This window comes from Ranitomeya variabilis, chromosome 6 (assembly GCF_051348905.1).
Source record: "Ranitomeya variabilis isolate aRanVar5 chromosome 6, aRanVar5.hap1, whole genome shotgun sequence".
Lineage (NCBI taxonomy): Eukaryota > Metazoa > Chordata > Amphibia > Anura > Dendrobatidae > Ranitomeya > Ranitomeya variabilis.
In genome coordinates, this window is record NC_135237.1 from 142,329,164 (window position 1) to 142,353,675 (window position 24,512).

Sequence of the window (24,512 nt, forward strand, 5' to 3'; positions counted from 1 at the left end):
CAGGACTGCGATGGTGGCTTCTTCCAGCAGAGAGTACAGGTCGGTAGTCTGACATCAGTAATACAATGCCAGGCCGCCCAACTCTTCAGAACATAGCAGAGAAATCATCCTGCTGTTTGCTCGGAACGCTGACTCACCTCTGCTATGTCAGGGTAAAGCCTCATTCACATGTCTAAAGCACATGGGAAGAGATGACTTAATGACCAAGTAACTCCTTATGATGCGCCCTGCAGACACAGGAGTAAACCCTCATTCAGACGTCCCTGCATTAGACATCTGTATGAGGCTTTACACTGACTGAGCAGAGCCATGTGTCTAGTCCCTTTATGTGCGATATATTCCAAGTATCTAATCCCATCATGTGAGATATGGTCTATGTATCTAATCCTATCATGTCTGAGCATCCACTAAGCTGTGTATCTAATCATGTGTGACAGTGTGAGCAGTACAGTGCCAACTACCAGAATCGACGCTGCCAGCCGTCCTCTGTGATTATGTTCACATCTCAGTATCACATAGCAGCCAACAAAAAGTCTCCGCACTGTGATCCTAATCTTCATACTTCCTTATCCTTTTACAAACATCTAGAAGGGGCATTAACTGCGACGCCACATACACATATGCTGCAGCAGTAATGCAAGCTAGTGGTACACTTCGTTTTCATAGCAAAAATTTCAGTAACTGCTCCCCCTAGTGTTTAAGTGTTAAAATATCAACACTAATTTATTTTTCATATTTTACACCATTAAACATTTTAAAGATTTAAAAAAAAAACTAAACAAAAAAAAAACATGAAATACTTAAAAAAACATTTCAATAGTGAAATATTTATTAATTACATTTTTTAAGTGATAATTTTTAATGGTTTTTACAATTGGGAGTTGCTCATATGGTGACCATCTTTAATCTCCTTAAAAAGAATCCTGTGACCACCGCCCCCTTGGTAAAGACCATAAAAATGAACTCAAAATAAAAAAAGCCAAGACATCTGGAACTGTATGGCAGATTAAAGAAAAAAACACAGACAAAAAACAAAAACAGAACACTGAGAAGCAGAGGGAAAGAAAGAAGAGAAAAAAACTGGCCAATTTTCAAATAGATCCTCTTTAACCCCTTCATGCACCCTTCCATACATGTACATTACATACAGTCAGGGTGCACCAGTATGGAGCAGGCTCTAAAGGTAATAGACAGCCAGCATCTGCCTGCGACAATCGATGCTGGTCATGATAGCAGTAGTTAACCAGCAGCGGTCATTCAGAGACAGAGGCCTTTACCCTAATCCGGTTCTCCTCAGAAGCTCAACTACAGGCTGATCATGATTTATGCTATATACTGCAATACTTTCCTTCTACCTATATAGGTTCCCCATTGCTTATACAAGAAAAAAATAAATTATACACGTTTGGTATTGGCGTAAATGTACTGATCTGGAGAAGTATGTAGATGGGTCACTTTGGATTTTTTTCCCTTAATTTTTCAGAACCGGTTATGGTAAAAAGAACGGTGTCATTAAAAACTACAACTCATCCCACAATAAGAGGCCTTAAATGTCTAGAGTGATGCAGAAATAAAAAGTTATGGACAAAAGGGAGGAAAAAAATGTAAAGCGCAAAACCGGAAACGCAGAGGGGAAAAAAAGGGATATTCTTGCTCGACTATGACATATTGGGACATCATTTCTCATTTCTCTACAGTAACCATTAGGAATCGCTTGTTCAGGAGTCGCGCTTACTTTACCAGATAGTATATCCATGCAAAGACTGACAGGAAGAAACACATTATTATTATTAGTTAAGAAAATAACCATTCAGAAAGACCACTGGTACAAGATCATACAGGACACAAAGCACATCTTACTTCATCTCCGGAGAGTCCACATCATCAATCTGCAGCTCTTTCCTCATCGATCCCTCTATCTCAGCTGCTAAGGAGTCCTATTGACCAAAGATAAAATAGATCCATCACAACAATCATATCCTACATACATATGATATGGAGGCGGAAGCACACGGACATCCAATAACAATCAGAACGCCATGAATACAATATCACAAGCCTCATCATTGCTCATGTAGTCTCCGATGTATAGTGTAACTACAGGAGACACCACTCTGCTACAGAAGAGCAAAACAAAATCATCTGGCATTCAATTTTCTGTAAATGCCATAAAAAAAAAATAGTGATAAAGTAATGAATGCTGAACTAAAAGAAAGATAACCAAGATGTAGCATATGATCAGATATCGAAGGATTAAAAACGGCAGAAAAGGTTTTCCATTTTATCACTAGCACTCCTCGGCTGAACATTAGTGCATAGTTTATAATATTTTTGCATTTCATATTTCACTAAATAGTAGAACAAAAGCTTCCCCCTATAGCAATGAGCACGTACAAAGTGGAAGCGGATATCCTGCTCCTGGCCCATTGTATCACCAGTCTGCACAGTGCCCAATGCTATAAAGTTACCATTGTCTTTGGTTTTAGGGGAATTGGATATTGGACCAGTATATGGAGTGGGTCCCATTTCCTTCACTGTTTTGGGTTGCTCCACCTCGTTAATATGAAAGTAATTTAGTGTGAATGTAATAAGGCAAAAAATTATCTATATAATAAAGTAAAACTATTCTTAACAAAGTATATGCAAATAGCAGAAAAGTATTTTCACCCATTGGAAAATTAATATTGCAGTGCCTATTCCTTACTCACCATGGGGAAAACGCCCAGCGTGTGATATCGTCGGGAAATGACATTTGGCATAGTTTTATTTCGAAGGTTCTTTAGCTCTTCCTGCGCCTCGTGAAGCATTTCCATGCACTCTGCATACTTGTCCTCCAGCTCCCGCAACTACACCAAACAGAAAGAAGAGGAATCGTTCCCAAATGGCAATTGGAAAGGCGAATAATGAAATGTAATTATAAACTCAAAATAAAGGCTAATATTAAGTATCAGTTTGCTCCAGCTTTGTGGATTAGTGCTTTGTGTAGAACTTTTAAATTCAAGGCTAAGTCCAAAGCCCAGCAAAAACCAAAAGGCCACGCCAAATCTACACTGCTAAAAAGAGAAGAGCTGGACCCGCTCTTTCCTAAACCAGTACTCTTACCTCTGCTGTAAGCTGGCGCTGGGCATCCTTTGCAGCCCCAAGATGTTGCACAAGTTCCTCATTTTCTACTGTATACTGTAAAAAGAAAAAAAAACAATCAGAATACACTGTAAAGGAGAATAATCTCCAACGGGTAAGAAAGCACTCAAAGGACGATTGGCACAGTGCACACCAGTCCTATTGTAGGGACGCGCTAGAGTGCGAGTCACCTAACTCTACTAATAATGTTACCTGGCATGTGCCACCAGCAGAAATGTACAAGTCAGTGACTGAAGCACATTCCCAGAGTACGCATGTCTGTATAGCTGAATACACTTAAGGGGTGGGACGTCCCTCTATCATAGGCTCTAGTATGAGCAACATTCAAAATTAATCAATATTGCATGTGTTCTGTGAAATGTATATTGTTCAAATGTGAAGTTTACATTAAAAGGGGTTGCTCAGCACGAAAATATTTTTCAAAAACCATCCAGAATCAGAAAAAAAATGAACCTATTCTCCTCATCTTAACGCCCTTCCACTTTTCCTCTTCCAACGTTGGGTCTCCCGCGATGCTTGCTCTTTTGGCTGGACACGTGATCACTGCAGCCAATCATTGACCGCAGTGGTCTCCGGTCTGTACAGCCTGAGTAAGATGTACGGACACTGGCTATCCTGTTCTGGCTCTATGGACGCGAGATGTACAGACACTGGCTATCCTGTTCTGGCTCTATGGACGTGTGATGTACAGACACTGGCTATCCTGTTCTGGCTCTATGGACGTGTGATGTACAGACACTGGCTATCCTGTTCTGGCTCTATGGACGTGTGATGTACAGACACTGGCTATCCTGTTCTGGCTCTATGGACGTGAGATGTACAGACACTGGCTATCCTGTTCTGGCTCTATGGACGTGAGATGTACAGACACTGGCTATCCTGTTCTGGCTCTATGGACGCGAGATGTACAGACACTGGCTATCCTGTTCTGGCTCTATGGACGTGTGATGTACAGACACTGGCTATCCTGTTCTGGCTCTATGGACGTGTGATGTACAGACACTGGCTATCCTGTTCTGGCTCTATGGACGTGAGATGTACAGACACTGGCTATCCTGTTCTGACTCTATGGATGCGAGATGTACAGACACTGGATATCCTGTTCTGGCTCTATGGACGTGTGATGTACAGACACTGGCTATCCTGTTCTGGCTCTATGGACGTGTGATGTACAGACACTGGCTATCCTGTTCTGGCTCTATGGACGTGTGATGTACAGACACTGGCTATCCTGTTCTGGCTCTATGGACGTGTGATGTACAGACACTGGCTATCCTGTTCTGGCTCTATGGACGTGAGATGTACAGACACTGGCTATCCTGTTCTGACTCTATGGATGCGAGATGTACAGACACTGGCTATCCTGTTCTGACTCTATGGATGCGAGATGTACAGACACTGGCTATCCTGTTCTGACTCTATGGATGCGAGATGTACAGACACTGGATATCCTGTTCTGGCTCTATGGACGTGTGATGTACAGACACTGGCTATCCTGTTCTGGCTCTATGGACGTGTGATGTACAGACACTGGCTATCCTGTTCTGGCTCTATGGACGTGTGATGTACAGACACTGGCTATCCTGTTCTGGCTCTATGGACGTGTGATGTACAGACACTGGCTATCCTGTTCTGGCTCTATGGACGTGAGACGTACTGGACTCTGGTTGTAGCCAGTAATTGGCTGCAGTAGCCGCATGTCTGTCCATCCAGGACGAGGAAGCATGGTAAGTAGCAGGGGACCAGTGAATAAGGAGAGTATAATTTATCATTTTCCAGCATGCTGACAGACATTTAAACAATTCTTCTTCTGCCAAGGTTTCTCACACCTACGGTTGAGGTTCCATCAAGATTTCAGTCACTGTTGGCAGCCAAAGTAAAGCTTTCATCGCTATTCTTACCGCCAAACTAGCAGAGACCATCATGGATGCTAAGAAAAGTCACTGGCATTGAACAAAGAAATCCTTTTTTCAGTTTAAATGGTACGTGGCAATTCTCAGCGACACAGGGTCACATCTGCACAGATCGCACTATTGTATGTCCACACTAACCAAACTAGATGCCTTCCAATACTTACTGCTTTAGCCTTTTTCTGAATATCGACAATCTGAGAAAGCAGGTGCGTGATCTCTTCTTGTTGCCGAGCAGCATCTTCGGTTTTCTTTGCCAACTCCTCGGATATGCTGACAATTTGGATGTTGGCATCCCCTAGAAAACAGAGGTCAAAAAGGTCAATATAAAAACCATGCACGAACATAAAAAAAACCATTAAGACTTTATTCTAGGTATTCAGCTTTTCATGGCGGAAAAGGACATATTACTAGAGTCTCCATGGACAAGGGAGAATGTAATGAATGCAAAGTATCTGCAATTTTAATAGATGACCTACTTAGTTCCTTCACGCAATCATTGACAAGCTGCTGTTCCTTCTCTTCATATGTGATGGTCTCGGTTTGTAGATGACACGCCTGTGACAAGAAGGATTAAAATAAGTCTCATTAAAGGGGAATCCATTATATAAGTACCGTATATATACACACACAAGATTGTTTTGAATTGGTCTAATGAGAATTTCCATCACTTACATTCAAGAAAAATTAAGAAAAGATCTGTAATTTTATTACAGGCTTTTCTATGTAATAGGACACACATTTCGATCTCCAAAACACATTATTCTACTAAGAAACCAGTGGGGACATTAATAGGTAGCCATTACAAAGTCTTAACAGGTTTCACCATAAAGAATTACAATAAAAATTTCCATCCAAGACCAGTAAGAAAAAGGTGTAGTGTATTCAATCAGTCACTAGGTGTCAGTAACACATCAAACTCTGCACTGAGAATTAGCAGATACAGGGTATAATGTAAGAAATCCCTGCAATTCTCACCTCCGAACGCAGAACTATGTTCTCATCCTCAAGGTCTTTCAGTTTCTTATGTAGGGAGTCAAAGTGGAAATAGTTTTGGACGGATGTTGAAGACTCATTCCTCTTTAAGCTTTAAGAAAAGTGAAAGTAAACATTGACTATTTTAAAAGGTTTAACAATCGTTCACTAAACTGTATTGCAATACGATCTGTCAGAAGACTGGTTCTGTAAGGTTTTCCATATGGGGAAAAATTCATCCAGAATCAATGTAAATTCACATCCAAAAGGGAGCGGATGAAACACTTAGAGACACCCCATGGGGCGGATTTGCTGTAGATCTCTGCAGTGGACTAGAATACAAGGCTACTAGATGATATTGCACAAATTGGAGAAAAAGTCGGATTTCGTATCCCACACTTTAACCATTGCGTTGCAGAATTGCTGCAGATTTTGCCAATTTCAATACAGTAGAGATGAAATCTACGGTGATCGTGCTGCACTGTTTGTATGGAACGTACGCAGATTGTGCTGCAGATTCACCACAGGATTTCCATTATGTGACCTTATCCATAAAGGAAGAACATTAAGCCTACAATGACGTGTAAAAGATATGATAAAGCTGTCAAGCAGCACCATTTTCTGCCTGTTCCTCAAACATTCAACCTTAGGGTGCATTTACATTGAATAAACATGCCTAGGAACTAGTCTCCCAAATTATCTGACTAAACAGGCTGCCGATGACCTGAAAAATTAGCAAATTTACTGAAAAATCACTCGGCAGCACATTGTCCTGTGTAAACAAGACCCGTGCTGCCGAGAACAATGATATTGCATACGCACAAAGCAATCAAATTAAAGATGGTTCTGTGCACATGGAAGCGCGGTCAGCCTGTCTAAACAGACGACTATTCCACCGTCAAGTGGCTTCCATGTAGCAAATTACCGGAAGATTTAGTTCTTATTTTAAACAGCAGCGCGTTGGCCAGTGTAAAAGTGCCTTTATAGAAATGCTGAAGGGCATAAAGGGGTTAATATGCTGCTGAAGTGCCATTTTTATCTGGTAACTGCAGAGGAGGGAGAGGCTTCTGCTGCAGGCAGTGGTACTGCAGCCACACCGGGGACAGACAGCGAGCAGGACGGAGGAAGACACAACATATTTAGTTCATTGCAGTTAAAACTGAGCAATAAACAAAAATAAGGTAAAACGTATGAAATGAAGGGATGAATTTGCTGGCGGACTTTTTTGTACATTATATATGCATACACACAGGGGCACAAGGAACAGTTAACACATAGTTGTCAATTCACACAATGCAGAGTTTTAAAAGAAAATATTTACAGCGGTCGTCGACTATTGGACAATCCCTTTATCTCTTCCCCACTGCAGCCAATGTCCATTTTTTTTCGCTTCCCTTTTTTCCGACCAGACATCTCACAGCTTGGTTTTTGTACTTTTCAATGACATTAGTCACTTTATTAACCAATATACTAGAAAGTGAGAAAGAAAAATCCCAAATGCGGAAAAAATTACAAAAAAAGTGAAATTCCACATTCCTTGCTCCATGCTTACTATAAAGTAACGGACCTGACAATATGATTCCCCGGGTCAGTACTATTACTCAGACCAACAGGGAGAGTTTTTTTCTTCATTTAAGTGGTTAAAAAAAATATTTTTTTTTGCTTGTGTTTTTATTTTCCAAGACCCGCTAACGTTTTACATGTTTGGACAACGTGGCCATGTGAGGGCTAATTTTTTGTGCCGTGAGCAGACGTTTGTATGGATACCATGTTGGGGTACACATGAGGCTTTAATCGCCTCGCTGTACTTTATTGCAACGTTGTGACGACCAACATACTAATATTGGCATTTTTATTTTTACGCAGGTTACTGATGGGCTAATTAATTTTATACTTTTATTAGATTGGACATTTTTGCCAGATGCATCGATACCACAAGTGTATTTATTTTTTTATTATTAATGGGCAAAACTGAGGCTACTTGAACTTCTAAAATCATGTTGTTTTCTTACTTGTATCTGTTAGTCACCTAAGAGATCTTTAACTGTGAACAGACGATGGCTTGTGCCATGTGCAGCAATACCACGGCACTGCTGTATACCACGCAGATCACGGGATTCTAGGACCACCACTGAGAAGCTGGTGATCACAGGAGTTAGAGTCACCACAGGATCTTCAGGAGACCCCCGGCTGTCATGGCAAGTCATTGGTGCCCCAAAATCACGTCAGGTAGGCATCAGCCAGTGGAATGACGAGCCCCCCTGCTGGGGCACTGCGCATGCCGCTCAGAGACTGACAGCGCCATTTAGAAGGTTAGCAGCCGCAGGTGGGACTCCGCTCCACACATAGCTGGTGCGTCATATGTCAGTAAGGGATTGAAGAGAATCCGTCACTTTGTTATAAAATAAAATCAGCGTTTTCTCGGCAGGAGAGCACCACAGGACTAGCTGCGTCATGCCCCAGAGTAAACTGTTCTGTGTTCGATATACAGAGCTCAGCATTCAGAGCACTGCTACATCTGCAGCACAGAAAAAAATCACAACTGCTTAATCCAGTCATTTCTATCCTTGCCTCTTCCCCTACATGCTTTTCCCCTTTTGTATGCCACTGTTTATTATGCACAATTTTGGGCTTGTATTGACACATTTTTCTGCTTTTCTTGTGGTATGACGCAGTGACTGTAACTTTAACTAAACGGCTAGCGGGTCATTAGGTATTATACCTAGTATTATGGATCTTGACCTCTTTAAGTCCATGTTGTGGACTTTTTTAAAGTGTTTTTAAATTGTGTTTTGTTCTTTAATAAAGATTTGTTCATTTTTTGGTGATCCCTGGCTATTTCCATATACTTTCTTTGTTTGTTGCTGTGCTGGGGAGATAATGGCACTATATAAGGGAGTAAAATAAATAAAATAAACATCGCTGGAATCAGGTCCTCTGTCCCTACACCATGCTGCTTTTAGGGAAACCTTGTGACAGATTTCCCTTTAATGGGCATAGGGAAACAAAAAAAATGTAATCCTCCCCTCACGGACTGGCACTGCTCCTCTTTACTCGCAATGGGATAGTGGCCCACATTGTGCAGTGCCAGGCCAGGTGGTTTCCTTTTTTCTCACTTCTCTGGGCCCATTAATAAATATTTGCTCAGTGATGGACATTGTAATTTCATGAGAAATACAAGGATTTAACACAATGGACATCAGAAGAGCAGACTGTTGCTTTTTGTTCCTCACTTAACTAGGTCCGGAGTTCATTCACAGAATAGAGCCGTTCACTTAATGAAAAAAGGGGCACGGTTCAAGGTGAACAATCTATGGTCCAAAAGACACCAAACAAGGTGGTGGGATAAAATCAGAAAATAAAATGTGTCTAAAATCTGCTAACTATACCAGCACGAGACACTGAGAAATTCTACACTGTGGTGGTAAATCTGCCGAGAGACGGCCACACTTCGAGGTGAGCGAGTTACAGCAAACCGCTTGGCAGCAGCTGTTAAACAACTACAACAGAGGTAAAAGTCTATGTACATAAACAGAAAGGTATGCTGGTTACAGGCAGCACGACTTCTGCACGTGTTTCACTGCAGATTGCTTTATGGCATGGAGAAAGGCATTTATAACTGTACTTTGCACAAGAGCAGCATTCACAGGTACACGGGCTCTAATGAGACCCAAGGGAATACAGGGATCACATGCCAACATATTACATGGAGCATGGCTTTCAACAACAGATCCTCAATGTCTGGGTTTCAAGTAATCCCTGATTCTGTCAGTTTAACACTATAGATGCCATTTTTTAAAGGAAACTAATATATATGTATATTTATTAGTGATTGCTAGCTAGATCTCTCTCAACCCCTTTAGTATCTACAGCCTATAACAAAGCAGGACCAATGTCGGCTGTCCATGCTGAGAGATCACATGAAGACCGAACAATACACAAGAACAAGCAGCAGATGACAATTCCCCAATATAGCAGCTCTTTCCTGACTGTCGCCCGGCCTTCTACAGATACACCTGTATCTTACAGTAATGTGTCATGGAGAAATGTCAGGGACTTACGGCGTGGAGCAGATAGACTCGGGCTCGCTCTCTTCAGCTGCGTTGGTGTAAAACTGAAGTAACTCATCTTTCATAGATAATTCATGGCGCAACTGTGATACCTATAGGTGAAAACATTAAGAAAATAAGTTATGTATCACAGGAGTAAATGATACATTTTAAGAATATAACAGTCGAACAAGCTTTTCTCTCCGTTACATATAAGATATGGTCCTCCATTGCAGGCGGGCCAGGCAGTGTTCACTCCTGCGCAGACAATCCTCTGCCCGGTATCCTGGGCACCTCAGTCACTTGCTAGGCCCCCCGTAATAACAAGGCCTAGTAGTCACTATGCAGCATTGCCCTGGTGTGGCATCCAGCATGGTTCCCTGATGCAGCTAGATGATGGTGCTGTTCATTTCTGATCCTGCAAACCTCTGATTGGCATCTTGGGTGCATCTGCCACTTAAAGGAAACCTGTCAGGTCTCCCGTCGCCCCAGAACCACTAGCAGTTGTGTCTGCATATGTCAATTCCCTGCCTAACAGTCATTTTATTACATTACACACAAACAGCTCTTTAAAAAAGTAATTTTAAAGTCTGTTTATGATCTGTACATGAGAGCTTTGACTAGTCGATGAGGTGTTAGTGTCCCCAGACTAGTCGGCCCACTTAGCATGTTGTCACGCCCTGTGGGGCTCGACTTACAAGTGCTGGTGTCATCGCCAGCACTATACATACCTCACGCATGCACGCGGCTTCTTTCCCTCACTGCAATGATCCTCTGAAGCCGGTTTCAGAGAGGCACACTGCACATGATTGGTTGTGAAGAAGACTATATGCACACTTTGCGGCGTCCTCTGCGGGTTCTCCCGCAGCGGATTTGATAAATCTGCAGGGGAAAACCGCTGTGGTTATCCCTGCAGATTTATCGCAGTTTGTTTTGCGGTTTCCGCTGCGGGTTTACTCCTATACTATTGATGCTGCATATGCAGCAATATGCAGCATCAATAGTAATGTTCAAAATAATAAAAAATGGTTATATACTCACCCTCTGACGTCTCGATCTCCTCGGCGCTGCACGCGGCGGTCCGGTTCCAAAGATGCTGTGCGAGAAGGACCTTCGTGACGTCACAGTCATGTGACCGCGGCGTCATCACGGTCATGTGACCGCGATGTCACCGCAGGTCCTGCTCGCACAGCAACCCTGATACCGGACGGCCGCGTGCAGCGCTGAGAGGTGAGTATATCATTATTTTTTATTTTAATTCTTTTTTTTACACTAATATGGTTCCCAGGGCCTGGGGGAGAGTCTCCTCTCCTCCACCCCGGGTACCATCTGCACATTATCCGCTTACTTCCCGCATCGTGGGCACAGCCCCATGCGGGAAGTTAGCGGATCAATGCATTCCTATGGGTGCAGAATCGCAGCGATTCTGCACAAAGTAGTGACATGCTGCGGAATGTTTTTCCCGCAGCATGTGCACAGAGGATTGCGGTTTCCATAGGGTTTACATGTAAATGTAAACGCTATGGAAACTGCTGCGGACCCGCAGCATCAAAATCACCGCGGATCCACGGTAAAACCCGCAAAGTGTGAACATGGCCTTACGGTCATGTGTACGCCGCTCTGAGCCGGCATGCGCACATCCGACATCAGAGGATCAATGCAGCGAGAGGAAAAAAGCAGCGAGCATGCGCGAGGTATGTATAGCGCTGGCGGTGATGCCGACACTTGCAAGTCAAGTCCCACATGGCCGTGACAACATGCTAAGTGAGCCGACTAGTCTGGGGACACTAATGCCCCATCAACTAGACAAAGGCCTCATGTACATAAATGGACGTTAGAGATCTGTTTGGAGATCTGTGTGTAATGTAATAAAGGGACTGTTAGGGGATTAAGCTGTGTAGACAACTGCTGGTGGTTCTGGTGGACGGGGGACCTGACAGGTTCCTTTTAATAGGCCCCAGCAACATTAAGCCTTTAACCCATTACTTGCCAAATTAAATTTTTTACAAGTACGGATTTTTCAGAAAAGGGCGTCCCAATATTCAATTAAAAATTACAATGACATGATTTTCCATTTTGAAAACATTCATTTTACAAACACAACACAAAATTGAACCTAATTATAAAAATTAAAAAATCTTAGTTGCTAGAAGCTAAATATTAGGCGTCCCAAAAAAAGGACATTGGTAGATAATGGGTTAACTCACAATGGGCTGCTTTGGGTTCTGCTGATGTGTTCTTTATTTAAAACAAGAAAAACACCATTGTACGCACTATAATTTGTCCCCATATAAACTCCAGGTTTAACTTTTTCTTTCGAAAAGGAACTCTATCTAAAAATAACAACATTAGCCCAACTTCTCCCCTACCGCTCCAGCTCTGCTCATGCTCCTCTGCTCAGGTCTCTGCTGACTACAATTACAGAATGGAGCAACAAGCCAGGTGCGATCAGTAAGGCAAACCCCTCCATGCAGCTACACAAGATGCCAAAGCGACATAGACAAAGCCGGCAGACATCTGTAAGCCAAATACCGAGCTTCACCATGTTCCTTATAGGCCACAGCTTTCCCAGCCTGCAAGTTACACAGCTGATGATGACCAGTATAAGTTGGGAATGTAGCAAAACCAGACGCCAGTGAAAAAGAAGTTAAACACAGCACAGGCATCAAGTGACCCATGTCAAAACACGGAAAACAGGCAGAATCAGTAATGCAACTAGTGGAACTGGTGAGGAAAGTCTTAAAGGATGAAAAGTTTAAGGAGTTGTCCAGTAAAGATCATATTACCACCAATCCACAGAGTATGTGATAACTTATTGATTGATGTGGCCCAATATGCAGAAGAGGGAAACTTGAATCCCAACGGGGCACTTTCACCCCCCTAGAAAGAAACCGCAGTACCCAAGCCCAATCATCACTGCATTCATTCCCTGGGGATGCCTGAAATAAAGAGGACAGGAGATAAAGGGAGCTGCGGTTAAGAATGTGTACTGCCTCTCCACTCTAATGGGGATAAAAGTGGACCATTCTGCAGTTCGGTGAGTGTGCCAGGGGTCAAACCTCCACGATCAATAACTCATCACCAGTAGAACAGCGGTGTGGTCGCCTCCGCATGCGCAGGTGGCTGAGAGAGTTGAACTCTGAGGCAGATTATGGAGACGCGATATCCCTGCACTGCTACGTAGCTGCTCCGGGGCCCGTGCCAGTGTCTGCACCGTGTCCATCCTGGATACCCATATAGTTAAAAGCAATGATGAGAGAGGGCGTTTCAGCTGACGCTCCCTCCATCATTCCTCCTTGGTATCTGATGTGTAAGCGCAGCGGGAGCCATGACATCACTACATGCTGTGAGATGTGCGGGTGCTTCAGAGTGCTCGCTGTAGAGACCTGAGCAGTGGGAACATTGTGGTGGCTGGAATACTGTATGGATGACTTTGGGGAGAGCATTATACTGTATATGAGCCCATTATACTGCATGGAGGGCTGTGTGTGTGTGGGGGGGGGTCCACAGTTGAGGGACTATACTGTGTTGAGGTCACCATAGTTTTCCAGGTGAGTGGAGCGGTGGGGTACAGTAGATTCATCATACTGTGCATCTGGAGGGTACTGCGGAGGAATATCTGAAAGTGTTTGTGGGGTACTTTTGTTGACATCATACTTTATCAGCGCAATGAAAGGGGAACCTAAAGCTTCAGTAGTAGGAAAATTAGAGGGCACACACTACCACACAGTAGGTGCAGTAATAGGGACACATACGGCAGCAGCGGCTCAGTATTGGGGTATCAGGGGCAGTAATAGGGACACATACGGCAGCAGCGGCTCAGTAATGGGGTATCAGGGGCAGTAATAGGGACACATACGGCAGCAGCAGCTCAGTATTGGGGTATCAGGGGCAGTAATAGGGTCACATACGGCAGCAGCGGCTCAGTATTGGGGTATCAGGGGCAGTAATAGGGACACATACGGCAGCAGCGGCTCAGTATTGGGGTATCAGGGGCAGTAATAGGGACACATACGGCAGCAGCGGCTCAGTATTGGGGTATCAGGGGCAGTAATAGGGACACATACGGCAGCAGCGGCTCAGTATTGGGGTATCAGGGGCAGTAATAGGGACACATACGGCAGCAGCGGCTCAGTAATGGGGTATCAGCAGGATGAGGAGTTTGTGCAGGTTGGGAATAGATGGGAACGGTGCAAGAAGTGTGAGGAGTCATATGTCTGTTGTAATCCTTGCAGCAGAGTTCTGGCTGGAAGAAGTTGTCATGTTGATCTCGGCCAGATGGGTAAAATGGGAAAATAGAACGACTCCATCAGAAAAATGTCAGCTGTACAACACCATCTATAGCTGTACTGTAATCTCATATGTTCTGCAGCACTGGGATCCACCATTATATGGTCACCAAATGGCAGCAATACCAGTGTTGGTCTTTGTATAGAGATTTTTCTTTAGTAACAGTGAGGTCATCTGCTGAGGTTCTCCTACATCCAACTTAGAAGTTTCCCCCCCCCCCAGAACCAAAGCCCTAGCTACGCCTCTGCTCATTACCTATTCAGTGTATAAATTATTTTTCACCAGACAACACCTCTAAGCAACAAGCTTAACATTGTATGAATAGTATAGGCAATGTCTCAATCCAATGAATTGCAACGCACATGTATTGCTTAACTTTTCTTTGAAAGAACTATAGCACATGAATGTATAAATAGTTTGGGGTGCACTGCAGACAGATTCCCTTTTAAGTCTCTCCATCACCTCCTGAGGAGAATCCACCGACTTTCCTGCAAAATCCCCCTCTACCTCTCCCAAGGACCCCCACCTGCTGACCCAGAAATCTTAAGAAATCCTGAACAGCTGGCACATACAGTATGTAAAAAAAAAAAAAAAAAAAAAAGATATTCCAATTTCAGCCAAGGAATTGTATTTGGTGTATAAAGAAAAGATATTCATTTTTCTCTATATACTCTCTCAATTCCTTTATATACTCTGCTTGTAGACATTCAATAGGAACTTTAATTATTTACATCTGTCCTAGTCATGTGATGGTCACACCGGTGAATAACTCATCACAAACCAGTTATTAGCCAATAGCACACCTGTGGGCATGTCACACGACCAGGACAGATCATTAATAAATGTTTCTATTGAATGACTGCAAAGATTTTTTAAACCTGGGAAGAACAAATTGGGTTGGAGTACAATCCACATATCTATACAAAAGACAAGTAAGAACTGGAAAAAATTGCTGTGCCACGTTGTAAGAATATGATCGGTATAAAAATAGAAGTGGCTACTTTTGGCTAATGATGACATGGTCAAATATTATAAAATGCTGCTGACATTTATTCTTAATTATTTTTATATCATAAAGGGCCCACGCCTATTTGATAACTAGGCACCTAGTGACTGTTGCTCCCTCAGTTATTTCAATACAGGAGATAAAGGAATAAAGGCAGACATTGTGACTGTACTAATCATCACGGTGATCATTAGAATAAAAAGGAGATAAGGCGAAGTGTGTAAGGTCCAATAGGTGAGAGTGTAGATATGTGAGCTGTATATGGTACGGCAAAGACCAGACGACATTATGGACTGTAGAGGTCACAGCAGTCTTCCTATTATACAATGTGTATTCAACAAAATTCAGGAATGTGAGTGGGATAAAAACATCATCGATAGACAACCAACAATTGCATTCAGTGTTTCAGTATTAGAAAGGTTGTAGGGCTCTCTATGAAGATTTCGGCACTAAACGGGCAGTCCGGTGCTTTCATATTGAAGGCTTATCCGTAGGATAGGTCATCAATACTAGATCGGTATCGGTAACAGCCCTGCTTGCCAATCAGCTAGTTCCGATGCTGGATGTGATCAGTTGGGGAGTGGAACACTATGTGAATAAAACAGAAAACAGCTAATGTACATGGGGGAATTTATCAATAATGACATTTCACATGGTTGATTACAGGGTTCTACCAAGTTTAGGCACCCTTGGGATAGGGTACTACTTCCCAATCATTGGGGATCTGACTGCTTGAACCCCAAAGATCCCGAGAACCATTGCTGTGAGGAGTCCCATGTGATTGGTGCAATGGTTGGTCATGCGCATCTCTGGGAAATTACTCTTTATCCTACTTATAGGGGATATCTCAAAACTTTGTACAACTTTTTTAAGGAGCCATAAATGTATTAAGAGCCGTACAACTTTTAGAAATTTGGCATATTTTTGGTTTGTCCATGCACCAGAAAATGAAATCTGTGCCACTAAAAAGCTGCAATTTGGGACAGATTTTTGTCATACATTATAGTAGATCTGTCAAGCAGTAGTCATCAAAAAGACAACTTTTATATGTTAACACTGCTAGAGCCAATTTTTTTTCCTTTTTTTTTTATGTCAGAAAACTAGCACAGAGGGAAGGATACCGAGGGAAGGATACCGGGGGAAGGATACAGAGGGAAGGATACAGAGGGAAGGATACAGAGGGAAGGATACAGAGGGAAGGATACCGAGGGAAGGATACCGAGGGAAGGATACCGAGGGAAGGATACCGAGGGAAGGATACCGAGGGAAGGATACCGGGGGAAGGATACAGAGGGAAGGATACAGAGGGAAGGATACAGAGGGAAGGATACAGAGGGAAGGATACAGAGGGAAGGATACAGAGGGAAGGATACAGAGGGAAGGATACAGAGGGAAGGATACCGGGGGAAGGATACAGAGGGAAGGATACAGAGGGAAGGATACAGAGGGAAGGATACCGGGGGAAGGATACAGAGGGAAGGATACAGAGGGAAGGATACAGAGGGAAGGATACAGAGGGAAGGATACCGGGGGAAGGATACCGGGGGAAGGATACAGAGGGAAGGATACAGAGGGAAGGATACAGAGGGAAGGATACATTTCCTCCTTAGTGTTTTCACTCTTTTCCATTTTTTCAATTCACTTTGCAGTCAGCAAATGGTAATTTTCTTGCCAATATCCTGCAGAATTGTGTGATTTAGATATGATCAGATTTAGGCCCCTAAATGCAAACCTTGAAAAAGCAATCTTGAGGCACAGAAAAACAAAGCAATAGAAAGTATCCCAACTTATTACACAGTAATGTGTTGTATATTAACCCCATTATCTAGACCAGTGTCCCCCAACTCCGGTCCTCAAGAGCCACCAACAAGGTCATGTTTTCAGGATTTCCTTAAGGTACCTTCACACTGAACAACTTAACAACGATAACGATCCGTGACGTTGCAGCGTCCTGGATAGCGATATCGTTGCGTTTGACACGCAGCAGCGATCTGGATCCTGCTGTGACATCGTTGGTCGGAGCTAGAAGGCCAGCACCTTATTTCGGCGCTGGATCACCCGCTGACATCGCTGAGTCGGCGTGTGTGACGCTGATTCAGCGATGTCTTCACTGGTAACCAGGGTAAACATCGGGTTACTAAGCGCAGGGACGCGCTTAGTAACCCGATGTTTACCCTGGTTACCCGGGGACTTCGGCGTCTTTGGTCGCTGGAGAGCTGTCTGTGTGACAGCTCTCCAGCGACCACACAACGACGAAACAGCGACGCTGCAGCGATCGGCATCGTTGTCTATATCGCTGCAGCGTCTCTTAATGTGACGGTACCTTAAGTATTGCACAGGTGATAATTCTGTCACCTACACAGGCAATAATTTCATCACCTGTGCAATACTAAGGAAATCATGAAAACATGACCTGTTGGTGGCTCTTGAGGACCGGAGTTGGGGAACAGTGATCTAGACACTCGGCCGCACAAGTAACCTGGAGCCAATTCCTCAGGACTATATGCACAAATACAACCAATATAACCATAGAATGACAATCCGTGGTCAGAAGTCAGACTTCTAAAGTGCACAGATTTTACCTCTTCTCTGATGTGCTCTACTTGCTCTTCTAAGTACTCGTTCCTTTCAGTAAGGGTCTTATTCTTCTTTAACAATGACTGGCCAATACGAGCAGCTAATTCTAGATCCCGTTCTTTCTGCAAAAAGTGGAGACAAATGTTATAATAAGCAATATCTCTAAACACATGTAACATTAAAGAAAGTCGGAAGATCTGGTTACTATCCCCAGAGTGGGTGTGTATGAAAAGATAGTGGTATAACAGGAATTATTGAATTCACGGTACCCCAAGATCATGTATTAGCCAATATGTCAAAAATCTAGATTAGACAAGCTTGCAGCCTCTGTGCTTAAAGGGGTTGTCCAGGTTTGGCACAGAAGTCTGCAGTCACTGATTTGAGAATCCTCACATTGCGCACAGCGTGTGCGGTCAGGATTCTCCAGTCAGTGCAGACTTTCATGCCAAACCTGGACAAACCCTTTAAGATTCAAGCTCAATGGCCACATTTTAAGTTCATGAGCATATTCTTAGCTTTTAGAATTTTGTCCAAGAAGATCAACAATGTCACATAATTGAGCTTAGTCATAACTGTGCTGATGATTGTGAAAACAAAACAGAAAATCATCACAGTCATCATCACTAGCTCATTTAAGTAGCATGGTTGATTTCCTTGTACAAAATCGTAGAAGTATAAGGCATGCTTGCTTTATATCAAAACGTGGCCAATGACCTCAGACTATCAGCACAGTGGTTGCGGGCTTCTGTTGTGTTCTCTCTACACATCCATCCTGCAGTAGCTCCATGGACCAGTATATATGTACACTGAGTCCACATGCTCGGTTTCAGGTCATATACAGTACGTACACTGCGAGTCCACATGCTCTGCTTCAGGTCATATATGTACACTGCGAGTCCACATGCTCTGCTTCAAGTCATACATGTACACTGCGAGTCCACATGCTCTGCTTCAAGTCATACATGTACACTGCGAGTCCACATGCTCTGCTTCAGGTCATATATGTACACTGCGAGTCCACATGCTCTGCTTCAGGTCATATATGTACACTGCGAGTCCACATGCTCAGCTTCAGGTCACGCATGTGTAAACAAGCAGCAGTCTGCAGGCGTACTCACCGAACTCAAAGCATGATTGTGACAGGATAGGTTTCAGATATAGTGCAGAATAAACACACACTAAAACTCCATAATGGGTAACTAGAAATTCAAGTAACTTTTCAGAACAAGTCTTGTGTGAGAAAACACACTTTCTGGCCATTATATGCCTTCTGTCCTGCGTTATCACCAGTTTTACCCTCTGCAGTCTCTATAAGGGTATGTATACATGTTGCGTTCTTGTAGCATTATTTAACCATTCAAATGGGATAATGCATAAAAAGCACAGAAAAACGCAGCAAAACCGTGCGTACCTCACATAGTGTTTTTCCTGCCAACACTTCAGTATTTGCGGCAATTGTTTCTGCTGCAAATAACCTTAAATGGCAAATGACTGAGCTGGTATGAGGAGACAAGCTGCTATAATCTTTGCCATACACAGCACACCAAAAGCACATTCCTGATTTCATCCCTTCATCCCGCACTACTGAGCAGAGTAGATGTGAATCCAGCTTTTTGCTTAATTAAACGTCAGGTGATTCATGCTGCCCAAACCACGTGCAGCATGAATTAGAGCCTGGCTACATGCTTGCAGCCCAAGCATATTTTACAGTTCAGAGAAAATATAGCTAGAAGATTCGGGGTAGTGTATTGTCTCAAGTTATGGCCAGATAGTTTAACTATACTTTCTCTAAAACGTAAGATATAATATAAGGAAGCAGGGGAAGAAGCTGGCCGATGGCAGTATCAGACTAGTCTGACAGATTTTCATTAAAGTCTCACTTGAGCAACCTCAAACACTAGAAGCCACAATTTGGTTGTTCTATATCCCATTGCAGCAGGATGTGCTATTATACTTGCAGATAGAAATCACAAGTTACAATTTCATTGTTTGCCATTGATATAACCACAGTCACACACTACCTGACAGTGGAGTAATTCAGAGAAATAATACTAACTGGTGAAGTGATACCTAATTGGAATCAGACAATGTCACTAGAGATGAGCGAGTGTACTCGTTGCTCGGGCGACCGAGTATTTATGACTGCTCGGAGTTTTCATCGTGGCAGCTGAATGATTTACAGCTATTAGCCAGGCTGAGTACATGTTGGGGTTGCCTGGTTGCTAGGGAATCCCCACATGTAATCAAGCTTTTTCCGCCTCCTCCGAAGCTGTGCTCCGATCCTCACTGTGCGAGAGCAGGAGCCGAGGGTCATTAGCATATCGCATCCGACGTGATACGCTAGTGCGACTCCAGCCTAAAGGTACCTTTACACTTAACGACTTACCAACGATCATGACCAGCGATACGACCTGGCCGTGATCGTTGGTAAGTCGTTGTGTGGTCGCTAGGGAGCTGTCACACAGACAGCTCTCTCCAGCGACCAACGATCAGGGGAACGACTGCGGCATCGTTGAAACTGTCTTCAACGATGCCGAAGTCCCCCTGCAGCACCCGGGTAACCAGGGTAAACATCGGGTTACTAAGTGCAGGGCCGCGCTTAGTAACCAGATATTTACCCTGGTTACCATTGTAAAAGTTAAAAAAAAAAAAAAACAGTACATACTCACATTCTGATGTCTGTCACGTCCCCCGCCGGCATCCACAGGGTTAAAACTGCTTTCGGCAGGAGCGCTGCTATGCACGCGCTGCTGCCGAGAGCTTCCCTGCACTGAATGCGTCAGCGCCGGCAGTAACAGCGGTGACGTCACCGCTGTGCTCTGCTTTACGGCCGGCGCTGACACAGTCAGTGCAGGGAAGCTCTCGGCAGCAGCGCGTGCATAGCAGCGCTCCTGCCGAAAGCAGTTTTAACCCTGTGGACGTCGGCGGGGGACGTGACAGACATTAGAATGTGAGTATGTACTGTTTTTTGTTTTTTTTTTTTTTTTTACTTTTACAATGGTAACCAGGGTAAATATCGGGTTACTAAGCGCGGCCCTGCACTTAGTAACCCGATTTTACCCTGGTCACAAGTGAACACATCGCCGGATCGGCGTCACACACGCCGATCCAGCGATGACAGCGGGTGATCAGCGACCAAAAAAAAAGGTCCTGATCATTCCCATCGACCAACGATCTCCCAGCAGGGGCCTGATCGTTGGTCGCTGTCACACATAACAAGATCGTTAGCGGGATCGTTGCTACGTCACCAAAAAGCGTGACGTTGCAACGATATCGTTAACGATATCGTTATGTGTGACAGCCTTTATCGTCAGCAGAATTTTTGATGGAGCCTTTAATGGAGGTGTGAACAGAGCCTTATTGGCACTAGAACACACAATTAAGAGGTGAAGGGTTTGTTAAAAATAAAATATAAACCATTAATTGCCAATAAATAGAATGAAACAAAAACAGTCTTGCAAAATCGGGTTACTCCAGCTGAAGCAAAAACATGAAAATGTATAAGATGGTGTGTGACTTGCAGCTACAGAAGTACATGGAAATTTATGGAAATCCGGAGCCGGCTCCACCATCAATGTGTATGTTGTGTTTGTATTACAGCCCAACAGAAGGGAATTGAATTCGACTCATCACTAATAACCATCCTAAAGCACATCACATAGCTGATAACACTGATCATTAGAATGTAAGCCGCATGAAAGAACCTTGAAGGTTCACCAGATAGCCGGTAAGAGCTACGTATGTAGAGTCAGAACGCTGGTCTGATTTAGAACCGCCAATGTGAATTAGAACATTAGGCTGTTGGTCTGAACATACCCTTAGGGAAGAGAGAGCAGGGGGCAGAGGACTGTCTGGCAAACAATAAAACGTTGCATTTCTAAAGTTGCCATATACAGAGGGAATGAGAACCGCTCGTTACATTGGGATTGATCGACAGTGTGTATAACGGTGTCCCAAAGCTTCCCCGATACTACCAGGTCCTGGAGAGCAAAAAAAGCGCAAATAGGGTCTTACCCAAAATAAAAGGCAAGAATTCTATAATGGATCTGCTAACCTGGTGAAGGTTTGTTATCACAACAATATAAAGGCATAGCATTACATCTGCTGCAGGTCCACAGGTCATCCATATAATGGATAAAGGAAAAACGTGGATGGTCCGCGCTGCAGTAGATATCTCTGTACCTGGATCTCAATATGTAATTGTTGTTTTATTTATCGACGTGTATCGAAATTTACATACTACTTCCTCAGGATATAATTACATATCCTGAGTACAAAGTATGAAAACTTCGAATCGTGTCACTAAAACGGCAATTACATACCTGTGTATCCTGGATCTCAATATCTACTGATCGGCAGTGAGGATCATCCACGTTTGTTCCTTTATCCAAAGCTTCCCTGATGGCAGATGGTAAGAAAAAAGAATGTACTTTCCCGATTTCAACATGCCTGACCGCTACTACTTCCTACTATAGTTTTGTAAAAATTGTGATTCTAAATGAATTGTATGGTAGTGGTGTGAACTGCAGACTCACAACACGAGTATAACATGGCCTCAATTTATAATCCACAGAATAAAAATATGACATTAATGATAATAAGGGTCATACTAGGCTTTCATTACCGTAATTATTCTTTTGGTGCAGGGAAGTATGATCCTTTTTCAATCTGAAGTGCCTGCCAGCTACATGGTCTTATTCAAAATGAACACAAAGCCGCCTTTAGGCCATGAGTAGCATGTGAAGGTGCAAAAATGGAGACCGGGTCTCTCGAAAAGGCAATCCCAAAATGTGACATTTTAGTCAATTCAGGTGACCTTCATCAAATATCAGACTGCAGAAGATGGAATAACGCAAGGGACTGAATTGATTTCCAATGGAAAATACATCTTGATAACTTAATGGAAGGCTATAGAATAAAAAAGGAAAGACTGCAGGGGGATGGCTTGGGTGTAGGAAAAAGTGGAGAGTCATGGAGAAGCCAGGAAAGATTTGAATCAGGGCAATAGGTCATCAGTAAAGTGACTAAGAAACTCCATGATTTGGAGTAAACATCTGGGAAAAGACGGATTGGACATGCCGACTTTCAACATGCCCTTTACTTCGGGTCACCAAGTGGTAAAATCCAATATCCAACAATAAATCGCAAATTCTGTGTTTTCACTATAAAATAAGAGCATCATTCATACAGAGAGAATCTTCACATTCATTGCATATTTTACTCTATGGCGTGGATTTTCTGCACCTACCTCTTCTAGTAGACGTGTAACAGCATCTATATCATTGTATGTTTTAGTCATCTGGCCCACTCGTTCTGCACATAAAACTGCAAACAGAAAAAGTAAAATTATCAGTACAATGAACAGTACACACTAATATACACTGTACTATTATCTGTATAGAACGTTATCACACATGAGATTTCACGGTAAACAAGTTTGTCCTAAACAATAATTGATACAAGATTTGGGACAATATACTGTTAGAGCCGTCAATAGAGTGAAAACACATCAAACTGGGACACTTATGTGTTAGCCACTGAGCCGATGTCATGTATACTCGCTAATCGCTCTGGAAATTACAGAAGTCGGACAGATGGCTTGGTATAATGAGAAGGCTGCATGTACCGAGCCAACTGAAGACCAACACTCCGCTTATCTCATCAATGACTCCAAACACTAAATATCCCACAGTGGAAAATTTCTCAGTGTATCCTACAGGCAAAATGTCTAAGTCCCGTGACAATCAAGATAAATTCACCAATGTACAATCTGATAAACAAGAAAATGAAAGTATGGTTTGCAGAAACTAATAATTACAATACTCCAATTTCACACTTATACTGGAACATGGATGTACTGACAGTATTTTACAAAACGTTTTAAATACTAAAGATAATAAGCTGAGAAAAAAACCCAAATGTATCTTTATAAGAGGCTGCTGTGTGGGAAGAGCATATAGCCCAGCCAGCATCAGCCCTGGCCGCTGAATGGAGCCGTTCCACCCACGTACTATACGAGAAGACCACTCATATTGGCAGCAATATTTCTAGCTGCTTTATACAATATCCGGAGAAAGAATCATAACGGAGCAATGGAGGTTCTGTGTGACCCACAGTACAGTGTAGGAAATGCTACATACCGACGACTAGATACAGAACGCTAAACGTATAACTGGATAGGAGTAATTGTGCTTGGGGGAACCTTAGTTACCCCGGCCCCCACAGTAGGACTCAACAAAATTACATTCTCCATGCTTCAAAACTGCAGCAAGCATTCTAGTAAGTGACACATTGCTGGAATCAGCGTCTCTGACCCTTCACTGTGCTGCTCACAGATAGGGGGTGGGGCCAAAAACATGCTGACAAATTCTGTTTAACAAACAATTGTTAGACTGGGTTTAGATGACCATATTAATAGAGCTTTAATAGTGATGAGCGAATATACTCGTTACTCAAGATTTCGAGCACGCTCGGGTGACCTCCGAGTATTTTTTAGTGCTCGGAGATTCAGTTTTCCTCACCGCAGCTGAATGATTTACATCTGTTAGCCAGCTTGATTACATG

At 43.1% G+C, this 24,512-nt stretch overlaps 1 protein-coding gene across 13 annotated transcripts in view; it reads right to left on the reverse strand.

Moving 5' to 3' along the window:
- The window catches only part of TRAK1 (trafficking kinesin protein 1), a 234,936-nt gene that overhangs the window by 33,382 nt on the left and 177,042 nt on the right, over window positions 1-24,512 (reverse strand). For all 13 annotated transcript variants that reach the window (XM_077269083.1, XM_077269080.1, XM_077269075.1 and 10 more), the window contains 9 exons: window positions 23,197-23,273; window positions 17,954-18,070; window positions 10,088-10,188; window positions 6,030-6,138; window positions 5,531-5,609; window positions 5,219-5,349; window positions 3,103-3,177; window positions 2,709-2,846; window positions 1,861-1,937 (listed from right to left, as the gene is read on the reverse strand). In XM_077269083.1, coding sequence (XP_077125198.1) covers window positions 1,861-1,937; window positions 2,709-2,846; window positions 3,103-3,177; window positions 5,219-5,349; window positions 5,531-5,609; window positions 6,030-6,138; window positions 10,088-10,188; window positions 17,954-18,070; window positions 23,197-23,247 — 878 coding nt within the window. In that variant the 5' untranslated portion in view covers window positions 23,248-23,273. The remainder of the gene's footprint in view (window positions 1-1,860; window positions 1,938-2,708; window positions 2,847-3,102; window positions 3,178-5,218; window positions 5,350-5,530; window positions 5,610-6,029; window positions 6,139-10,087; window positions 10,189-17,953; window positions 18,071-23,196; window positions 23,274-24,512) is intronic.